This window comes from Echinops telfairi, unplaced genomic scaffold, assembly GCF_000313985.2.
Source record: "Echinops telfairi isolate 266 unplaced genomic scaffold, ASM31398v2 ScPeMD7_9;HRSCAF=40, whole genome shotgun sequence".
Lineage (NCBI taxonomy): Eukaryota > Metazoa > Chordata > Mammalia > Afrosoricida > Tenrecidae > Echinops > Echinops telfairi.
In genome coordinates this window covers 23,830,577-23,840,802 of record NW_022103906.1, presented here as the reverse complement: position 1 = coordinate 23,840,802, position 10,226 = coordinate 23,830,577, and the positions used below count along the sequence as shown (strand labels likewise).

General features: G+C 60.2%; 2 protein-coding genes across 3 annotated transcripts in view; one reads left to right on the top strand and one right to left on the bottom strand.

Annotated features, from left to right (window-relative positions):
- FHIP2B (FHF complex subunit HOOK interacting protein 2B) overlaps positions 1–5,390 on the top strand; it is an 11,604-nt gene extending 6,214 nt beyond the window's left edge. The window contains exons 7-16 of one of the 2 annotated variants that reach the window (XM_030884606.2): positions 123–231; positions 651–727; positions 1,040–1,229; positions 1,842–1,987; positions 2,063–2,188; positions 2,332–2,422; positions 2,663–2,806; positions 3,215–3,355; positions 3,516–3,616; positions 3,814–5,390. In XM_030884606.2, the coding sequence (XP_030740466.1) occupies positions 123–231; positions 651–727; positions 1,040–1,229; positions 1,842–1,987; positions 2,063–2,188; positions 2,332–2,422; positions 2,663–2,806; positions 3,215–3,355; positions 3,516–3,616; positions 3,814–3,952 (1,264 nt within the window). In that variant the 3' untranslated portion in view covers positions 3,953–5,390. The remainder of the gene's footprint in view (positions 1–122; positions 232–650; positions 728–1,039; positions 1,230–1,841; positions 1,988–2,062; positions 2,189–2,331; positions 2,423–2,662; positions 2,807–3,214; positions 3,356–3,515; positions 3,617–3,813) is intronic. The other variant, XM_045286887.1, reaches the window with a different exon arrangement.
- A 1,303-nt stretch (positions 5,391–6,693) lies between these two features.
- Positions 6,694–10,119, bottom strand: NUDT18 (nudix hydrolase 18). Its single transcript, XM_004707586.2, has 3 exons — positions 9,955–10,119; positions 8,449–8,662; positions 6,694–8,197 (listed from the first exon to the last, which is right to left on the bottom strand). Exons 1-3 carry the CDS (start codon positions 10,117–10,119, stop codon positions 7,602–7,604), a joined length of 975 nt encoding a protein of 324 aa, XP_004707643.1. The 3' UTR covers positions 6,694–7,601.
- Positions 10,120–10,226: the final 107 nt, after the last annotated feature.

The following is a 10,226-nucleotide window of genomic DNA, read 5'->3' as shown; positions in this document are numbered from 1 at the left end:
CCCCCCAGCCACAAAGGGTAGAAGGGAGACGGGGAGGGCCTAGCTCCCGTCAGAGGTGTGAGGAAGACCACCCCCACCCCCACTTCTCCTTCTCCAGCCTGTCCCCATCCCTCTCTCTTCAGGGTGCCCACTGCCCCCTCTGATGAGGCTTCCTTCCCTGGTAAAGAGGCCTTGGCTGCCTTCTTGGGCTGGTTTGACTACTGCGACCACCTCATCCTGGAGGCACACCCGGTGAGGAGGGGTGACACGGATAGTGGGTGCCCACTCTGTTCCCTGCCCCTCCCTCCCTTGGCACCATTCGAGGGCCCAGGGGCAGGTGCCTGGGAACTCTGGTCTGTCAGGAGCCCTCCATGACCCACTAGCTGTTGGCATGAGTCTGACTTATGGCAACTCTACTCACATAGCGTAGAGCAGTTCCCAGGTGCTCCTGACTGGCCTTGGGGACGCACACGCCTGGCCTGTCTGCCGAGGCACCTGCAGCCGGGTTCAGGCCACTGGCCTTTCCACTAGTGGCCGAGTGCCTCACTGTGTGCCCGGCCTGGGGACCTTTGGCCTGTTGTGTCAGGTGCCGTGCAAAGATATCGCTGTTTCTCGGCGGGTATTGGTCAGAGACTGGAAAGCGTGTGTGAGACGCGCCTTCTGGTGCTCAGGTTGTCGCAGACGCCTTGGCAGAGGCTGTGGCCCAGCGGTTGTTTGTGGAAACCCTGCAGCCCCAGCTCTTGCACGTGTAAGTCCGTATGCCCTTTCCATGGGTGTGCCTGAAACTGCTCCCCACCCCCAACCAGTTCCCCTGCCAGGGACCACCGGGACCGGTCAGGTCTGTGGACTCCACCTGCCGGCCTGCTCCCCTTACAGGCACCTAGCTCGGAGCCCCGTGGCTACACAGGACTGTGGCCCTTGGACCCACGGGGCCTCCAGAGGGATGGGAGGTGGGCAGAGAGACATTAGCCAAATATGTGAGGGTTTAGCCCCGCCTCCCTACAGGCTCACTCCATCTCTCCCCCTCCCCCTGCGCGGATGGGGCGTTCTCTCCCACCAGGTGTGAGCAGAGCATCTTGACCTCCACCACCCTGTTGACCACCATGCTGCGCCAGCTGCGCTCCCCTGCACTGCTGCAAGAGGTGGGGACTTTCCTCTTAGGTCCTGAGCCCTGGCCAGAGGCCCCTGAGGCCGGGCCGCACCCCCTGTGCACACAGCTCATTGGGCACTGTGACCACCTCTCAGACGAGGTAAGGTGGCCGGCCCCCAGCTCCGCCCCTCACCCCCGCCCACGGGATTCCCTGGGCACTTATTCTCATCCGCAGTGGCTAAGCCGGGGTAATTTCCTCCCTCTCCCAGGCATGGAACCTGCCCCCACTGTAATTGTCTATGCTAGCACACTTTTTAGGGCGCTTTATTATCTTGGAAGCGGTATTTATGTACACTTGCCTTGTTTGCTCGGGGAAAAGAGACAGGACTCTGTACGCCTGTAAAGAGTTAGGCTTAGAAACACAGGGCAATTCAACCCCATCCTGTAGGGTCGCTCTGAGTCGGCATCGACTTGTTGGCAGTGAGTTGAGTGGTTGAGTCGGCTTGTCTGACCCTCGGAGGTAGGAAAGGCCCATAGCCTGCCTTTTCCAACATGAAACTGAGGCCCAGGTGCCCTATTGGCTTGCCCAACATCACAGCTCAAACTAATTACGGGGCTGCCCCCAGAGCCAGCAGCCAAAGTGCCCAGCCAGGGGAGCTGCACCTCCGCAGAGACTTACCCAGTGAACCGTTCTAAGCAACCCTGGCAGTTGGGGTGGTACTGGGCGCCTGCGTGGGGAAGGGGCTGCACCGCTGACCCCTCCTTGCTCTAGATCAGCATCGCCACCCTGCGGCTGTTCGAGGAGTTGCTTCAGAAGCCCTGCGAGTGGGTCGTCCACAGCCTGGTCCTGCAACACCTGCAGGGCCGCCCCTACGTGGCCCAGGGCTCCACCGAGCCCGAGAACGACGAGGATGCCCTGTAAGTGGATGCGGGCCCCTCTGTGAGCCCACGCAGCCCCCTCGCAGCCCCACACTGACACGTGTGGTGCCGCAGGGAGCTGGAGGAAGACCCTTACTTCACTGATGGCTTCCTCGATTCCGGCCTTCAGCCCTCCAAGCCTCCCCCTGCCCGGACCACCAATTCAGACGGAAAAACGGCAGTGACCGAGATTGTCAACAGGTGGGGAGGAGCTTGGGAAAGGCGAGTTTTGTTCCACCTCCGGTGTAATGGGTCCGGCCTGGGAGGGAGTGCACCCCTCAGGGCTTGGGGAGAGCAGGACCAGCCCAGGGGGCGCACCTCCACACCCAAGCCATGTCTCTCAGTTTCCTCTGCCTGGTTCCTGAGGAAGCCAAGACCTCAGCCTTCCTGGAAGAGACGGGCTATGACACCTACGTCCATGACGCGTTTGGACTGGTGAGTGCCCAGGCCCTCGCCCCGCACCCACCTCTCATCCCTCAGCACTGCGGATTTGATAAGCGCTATTACTGTATGACCATCCTGTCCCCCACCCCCCCACCCCAGCCCCAACCCCGGTCACCATCACCTACCCCACCTATCCCTGGCTCTGGCCTGAAGCCCTGAGCCTGCTTTTCCTGGGTGTCGTCCTGTCTACTGGCCTCTCCTGACCCCCATGCTCTCCTTCTCCTGTCACAGTTCCAGGAGTGCAGCTCCCGAGTGGCCCCCTGGGGATGGCCTCTGGGGCCAGCCCCCCTGGACCCCCATGAGCCCGAGCGGCCGTTCTTCGAGGGTCCCTTCCTAAAAGTGCTCTTTGACCGGATGTCTCGCATTCTGGATCAGGTAGCCAACAATACTGGGCCCCCGCAACCAGGCAAGGAAGGGCCACCCCCTACACACACACATACACACACACACACACACACAGAACCCCAGGCTAGTCCCCTCTGGAGAACCTCAGGAGCTGAGGGGCTGCTCGTGGGGGTCGGCTCCTCTTCAGGTCTCAGGTTCCACCATGGCCCCTCACCCCCACCCCGACTTTCCCCCAGCGGGAAGCCCCGTCTTGCCTCTGCTCCACAGGTCCTAACAAGTTCTGGCCCTCAGCCCCAGGAAATCCATGACACACACACATCATGTGAGCCTCCCACCCCCGCACACGTTCGCACCGGCCAGGAGCCTTGGTGGGGGTGGGGTGCAGAAACGCTCGGCACCCCTGCCAGCCCTCAGCTGTGCCCACCATGTACCCCACAGCCATACAGCCTGAACCTGCAGGTGACCTCAGTCCTGTCCCGGCTCGCCCTCTTCCCCCATCCCCATATCCACGAGTACCTCCTGGATCCCTACATCAACCTGGCCCCGGGCTGCAGGAGCCTGTTCTCTGTGCTGGTCAGGGTAAGGCTGCCTGGGCCCAGGGGTAGTGAGGAGAAACAGTGGCAGGCTGCACTGGGTAGTTGGGGGCTGGTGGGGTGGGCCCCCTTGCCCTGCCAGAGAAAAGCGCAGATCCACAAAGAGCCAGGGGACCCCGTCTTGGTCTTGCCTTCCCCCACTCTAGGTGATCGGAGACTTGATGCAGAGAATTCAGAGGGTATCCCAGTTCCCAGGCAAGCTGCTCCTGGTGCGAAAGCAGCTAATGGGCCAGGTCCCTGGGGAACAGTGAGTACCCAAGGGAAGTGGGTGCCCAGGGAAATGCCCGGGGGGGGGCGAGGGGGGGGCGGGGTGAAGGGAAGGCTTCAGGTGAGGGGAGGGGCAGGGCAGGGAGAGCTCATGAGGGCCCGTCACCAGACTCATGTTATGGCGTCCTAAGATGTCACTCAGCACTCACCCACCTCACACCTGCCGTTTCCATCCAGGCTGGACCACCTGAACCTCCTTCAAGGGGTGGTGGTCCTTGAGGAATTCTGCAAGGAGCTGGCCGCCATTGCCTTTGTCAAGTTCCCCCCCCATGGGCCTCACCGGAACCTCTCCTCACCCCCATCAGAACACGTCTGAGCCAGGAGGATGGCGGGCAGGGAAGATTCCTGTCTGCACTCCGCCCAAGAGCTGCCTCCTGCCCACCTGGCAGCCCGGCCACCCCTCTCTTCCCGGGTGTTGGGGACCAGGCTCACTCCCACTGGGTCTTGGGGACCTCGGCCGTGGCTCCTGGGTTAACTAAGACGACCTTGGCTTGTTGACCAGACTGAGCTAGGTTTCAGGGAGTGGCCCTCAGAGGCACCAGATGCCACCGGAGCTAAAGAGATGGCTTCCCAGGCTGGCTGGTGGCCTTGGGGCCTTCTCGGTGGAACTGGACACTGGCCAGATGAGCAGTCAGGTCCAGACCTCACACTTTCTGGGCCTACCACCCTTTTAGCCAGGACTGCGATGTGGGACTCAGTTCCAGGGGCGTGAACCTAGGCCTGAGATGGGGGCCCGGGGGGGCCGTCCCTGTCACCTCAGGTACCACAGGAGCTGCTGACTTGGCCTTTTCCCCCTGCCTCCTCGACTGGAGCCCTGGGGAGGGGGCAGTGAAGGAGAGCATGGGGAAGCCCCCTCGGCCTACTCTGCCCTGAAGACGATTGCAAAATCCCCAACCGCCTGATGGCAAATGCCCAAAGCGTGTTCCGCGCCCAGGCGGGGGCCGCTGCTAATGAGCGCCTTGATGCAACTGCGGCCAGGGCGGGAGAGGCCCGGGGAGATGGCGAGCTGGGTGCCAGGCTCCAGCTCCAGCTGGTTTCTCCCTGGCGCCTTCTGAACCCGTCTCGGCAGGTCCATGGCACCTGGGCAGAGGCTGAGATGGCCGGCCAGCTGGCCAACCAGCCCAGGCCCTTAGCATTGCGCCTGGCCTCCAGTATTCTCCACAGAAGGGTCTCGTGGGGAGGCAAGGGTGCTCAGGGCACAGGAGGTCAGGAGCCCACCCTACCTAGAGGCCCCCAGGGCCCTGGTGGGGAGGGGCTGAGGTGCAGGCAGCCAGCTCCGGTGTTGTTCTCCCTGCGTGCCCTCCACGGCTGGGGCTGCCACCCCACCCACCCCAATCTGTCTGGACCTGCAGGAGCACACAGGCGGCGCCAGGCATTACCTCACAGCAGGACTGCAGTCGCTGGCGTGGCTCCTGGGCAAGGAGGAGCAGGCCAGAGCCCCTTGCGCTTCCTTTTCCTGCCCAGGCCGCTTCTAGCAGCAGGGCACAGGTTGCCAAGAGGTGACATGAAAGAGGAGGAAACTCAATGACCTCTACCTCTCCCGCATTCCTCCGAGCCAGGGAGACCTCTGCGCATGTGTGAGCGTGCGAGTGGGGTGTGGGGCGGGGGAGCTGAGCTGTGGGGGAGCTGTCCGGGACTCCCGGCCTCGGAAAATGTCCATGGGTCCGGGAGCCCCGGCCCACCCCTCAGTGCACTTTGGCATTTGCATGTTGTCTTCTGAGACAGTGCACCAATAAACGGTGTGGTTGCGTGGACACAGCGCCTTGTTCTTCTCCCTTTGTGCCCTTCTACCCAGGGTTCCCGTGCTAACTCAGACCCCTCTTGCTCCCCAAGGGAGACAAATTACATTCCTTCTCCAGCCCCAGCTGGAGGGGTGGGGGGTGGCAGGGTGGTAAACAGACAGGCTCTGGCAGTGCAGACCTGATGTTCCTCCGAGCCTGCCAGGAATCAGTCTTTCTTAGCCAAGGCTCTCTGCTCAACTCACCTACAGCGAAGAGCCTGCTTGCCTTCGAAAGGCACTGTCCGGTCGCATGTGGAGATGCTGCTCATCTTTGTTTTTATGTTGTGTAGTGTACTGCTGTGTGGGTCTTCAACAGAGGACCTGCCATTTTAAAAAACGCTGTCCTTAGGTATGTGTGTGAGTAAAGGGGAAGGGACCATTGAAGGGGTCCCCCTCAAGTGCTTCAGGGCAGGACAAAACTGTCAGCTTAGAGAAGGGGCTGATAGATACACACCACTGCTATCAAGTCAGTTACAACTCACAGCGCCCCTCTAAGACAGGCTCTTCCCTGTGAGTAAAGACAAACTCTTTACTGGAGTAGAAAGCTGATGGAGCAGCTAGATTTGAGCTACTGACCTTGTGGTTAGCAACCCAACACGTAACCCACGGCATGGCAGGGTTCCTCCCAGGGCTGATACTGCCACTGAGTCAATGCAGACTCCTAGCCAGACGCTGTGGGGGTTTCCTGAGACTGAGACTGTTTAAGGGAGTACAAAGCTCAGTCTTTACTGATGGTGCTTTTGAACTGCCAACCGCATGGACCACAGCCCAATACATAACCATGACACACCCTGGGCTCCATTAAGGGGCTGGCAGTAGCCCTCAACTTGGTGTGTGTTGTTTTAGAATCACTTGGGTGCTTTTTAAAAATCATTGCCCAGACCCCTTCCCTCCCCGAGAAATCCCTGTCTCTGGGAGTGGGGCTAATAGTAGTAGTGAAAGCTAAATTATGCCAATTCGCACCCCAGTTTGAAAAAACATCTAGGCTAATGTTAATTGTCCTAAGTGAGTGCAGCTTGTGGGGTGGGGGGGAGCCTGTCCCTCAGAGGGGACACCTGAGAAGGACCACCAGGAAAGAGGGTTGGTTCCATCTTTGAGAAGGTGTTTGTCCGCAGGACTCAGAGAAAGATAAGAGGGCAGCAGCCGCGAGCCTCCAGCCAAGGCAGGGAGGGTAGCTGGGGAAGGGGCATTGGAGCTTATCTTGGTCCTTCAAGGTGAAGGGCAGATACTTTGGGAGACTCTCTGCATAGTCAGACAATTGAACGTTATACACAATCCACAATCGCGAGTACTTGATTTATTTTCTTTGTTCACTTCCTTTGGCTTTCCCTTAAATTTGAGGGTTTTTTTTTCTTCCCTTCTTTCCTTTAAATCCTACCGTGGGGTTGAAGAGACAGAGAAAGGTCTTAGTCCTGCTTGGGGTGCGGTGGTAAAAGGCAGAGGCGTGAGCCAGCCGGGTCGGAAGGAAGAGGAGCCAGAGAAATGGGGGAGAAACAGAGCAGCGAGGCAGAGCCGGCATGGCATCTACGACTCGCCCCGGAAGTTTCTCTCCTAGTCTTCTCACTGTTCAAACTTGGAAGGCGTTAGAGACATATCTGAATAGTTATGTTGCCCCCACCCCCAGTCCCTGGCCAGTGAAGTGCAGAGCACCCCAGCGGGGTCACTTATAGCTGAGGCCTTGCCACCCCAGCCACTCGCCTCCGGCACACTGGGTGGGCAAGTCCAGGGTGGCTGTGGGGATGGAGGGCAGCAGCTCTCTGACAGCAAGAAGGCAAAACAAGCCACGCCCATTTATTTTAGCCCAGGGCCTACTCTGCTAATGGCCCTGCTCAGTGTGCTGAGGCCCGAGAGGACTCCGATATAGGCCTTTATGGAGGTGGGCACAGGAAGTGAAGACTGTCATCTCCGGTTCTGAAAGACCCCACATTCCCTGCAGCTGTTTGCCCTCAGGGCAGCTGAGTTTCCGAGGTCCGGCTCCCTGCTTGGTGAAAAGCGCTGTCCATCTAGAGAAATGTGATGCAGGGAGAGGGGGAAGTCCCCTGAGGGGCAGGGCAACCCACCATCTCCGCTCCCAGCGCAACAAGATCCCTGACCTCCAACGTCTGGCCTCCCTCAGAGGAGAGGCGACAGAGGGCTGGGGAGGAGGGCACAGAGGCCCAGCCTCTCACCTGCTCTCTGCCCCGTGCTATCTGTTGACTGGGATGACGGAGGCTTCCCGAAGCCTCTGTAAGAGCTGGCTTTGTAGGGCTTCCTCTACCACTTTCCACCATGAGAAGTTCTCGCCCTGAATCTTTGGGGGCTCATCTTGGACACCCGGGTTCCGGAAAGCCACGGTCACCAGCACATTCAGGCAGATGCCGTCTGAGTGGTCTTTGCCCAGGTGCTGCAGTCCAAACAATCCCTTGGTCTCCACTACCAAGTGGTGCAGGGCCAGACATCCCTGTAGGAGCCGCAGGACGGCCATCTTCATGCCGCCCCTCTGCTCCGTGGGGGTGAAGCCACAAGCAGTGATGGGCAAGTGTGGCTTCCCCCCAGTGGCCACCAATACCCACACCGTCTGAGCACTGGTGAAGGTGGCCACCAGCCGCTGGCAGACCAGACTGCAGGGCAGCTCCTGGGGTAGAACTGGAGGGTGGGTGGCTTGCTGGCAATAGCGGGCTGCTAGCTCCACCAGGTGCAAAATGTCATGGGCCCTCAACGGAGTAGGCAGGGAGTTGCGAGGGTACCAGCCAGCCTGCAGGGACTCCGCGTCTGCGTCCTTGGAGGTCTTGAGAATTCCACCTAAGGGTATTTGGGAGACAGGATGGGCAAAAGAGAAGAGCCAGGTCTGGCAGGGGAAGACAGCTTCCCCACCCTCGGCTCTCTAGCCCCAACCCAGGGAAGTAGCCCAGAGTTCTCAGGCTGGAATCTGACAGGGCCAGGCTTGTACCAGCCCGGAAAGGGCTGGCTGTGGAGGGGCTCCTCTCAACTGAAGTCAAGTTGGGAAAAGTGTCAGTTGCTCCCTGCTCACATGGACATCAGCTGGGACCTACCTGTGGGGCGAGCAAGGAACACAAATCGCACCCAGGCAGGGCCCCGTTCCTCCACACACAGCAGTGTCACGGGCTCACAGTGCAGCCCTGCCTCCTCCTCCACCTCGCGCCGCAGGGCCTCCACAATGGTCTCCGCAGGCTCCATCCTCCCTGCTGGCAGGTACCAGGACCCTCGGCACTCCCGCTTGGCCTCCTGGATCAGCAGTACCTCATCCTGAAGGGAGAGGGGATGGTGACTCTCCCACAGCTGGCCTGGGAGCTGTGTCCCAAGCAGCCCACAGGGGAGCTCCCCCTTGCCGCAGGGCCACAGAGCATTGTCCATGCCATGCCTCGTGTGCTCTCGCTGAGCACCACGTGCCGTCCAGCCACCCCGGACTTCTGGCCACCCCTAAACCTATTGGGGTGGGACTGGGCTCCATGGCCGAGCTGTTGTTCCAAGGTCCTTCGAGTTCAGTGGTTCTCGACCTTCTAATGCCTCGACCCTTTGGTACAGTTCCTTATGTTGTGGTGACCCCCAACCATAAAATTATTTTCGTTGCTACCTTCTAACTGTGATTTTGATACTGTTATGAATCAGACGACCCCTGTGAAAGGGTCGTCGACCCCCAAAGGGATCAAGACCCACAGGTTGAGAACTGCTGTTCTGGAGGTTCAGAGCTCCAACACCATGTGTACCACCCAAGGGCTTGCCCTGTCTGCTGGGCACCTGCAAATGGTTGCGCTCTCCAGAAGCCTTTTGGGGAGTAGGGGCTGCAGAGGTCTGCCTTCAGGTTCTTGAGAAAGGGGCTGGAATTCCTGGGCCAGGCCCCAGGGTGAAGGTCACCAAGTGTCCAGAACAGAATCCTGCCTGTATCTGTCATTATGCCTCTGGCCTCCTTACCTGGTTACCAAGTGCTGACAACTAATTCTATCACGGATGGTCACGCTTCTGAATCATGCCCTTCCTCAACCCTACACGACCCTTCTAGGGAGCAATGGTGGCACAGTGGTTATGAACTGCAAGGCCAGCAGTTTGAAACCACCAGGCACTCCGAGGGCGAATGAGTGAGCTCCACACTCGCATACAGAGTTGACCGTCTCAGACACTCACAGGGGTCCCCGTCCAACAGTGTGGCTATGAGTCCGCATGGTCTTGAGGGCAGTGGGTCTTTACAGAGCTGTCACTACAAGCAAGTTTGATAGAATCAGCACCCCAAGGCGCACTCGGCAGGGATCAGCAGGCCTCTGGTAAGTGCAGGTTCTGCTATTACCATTGGGGAGGGGGTGTGTGCATGGGAGGTCTTCAGAAAGTCTGGGAATAACGCAAAAGCCGTTGGCCCTCAGTTTCTCCCTCTAGATAGCGGGAGGATGGCAGGCGTGGGCCGCACAAAGCTCCGATGCCAGTGGAAGTGCTTCGAGAAACTGGGAAGCGCCACACTCCGTGCGTGGCGGTGCGGTGCTCCGTCCCCGCCCCCGGGGCTGCCCGCGCGTGCTCCAGGGGCCGCCGGCCCCCGGCGCCCCGCTCACCTGCTCGTTGAGGAACACGGCAAGCACCACGTAGCAGACGTCCTTCCGCAGCTGCACGGGGCCCACCGGCTCCTCCAGGGCCGGCGCCGAATCGCAGCTCTGCACGCGCGGCCCCCCACCCCTCAACACGTCCGCCAGCGCCCCCGCCAGGCCTTCAGAAGCCATCCGGACCAGGGGGTGCCTCCCGGGCACGGTGGGCGCGCAGCGAGGGGGCTGCCTCCCCTCCCCTCCCCCCGCGGCCTGGGAACGGCGCTCGCTCGCGGACGCGGAAG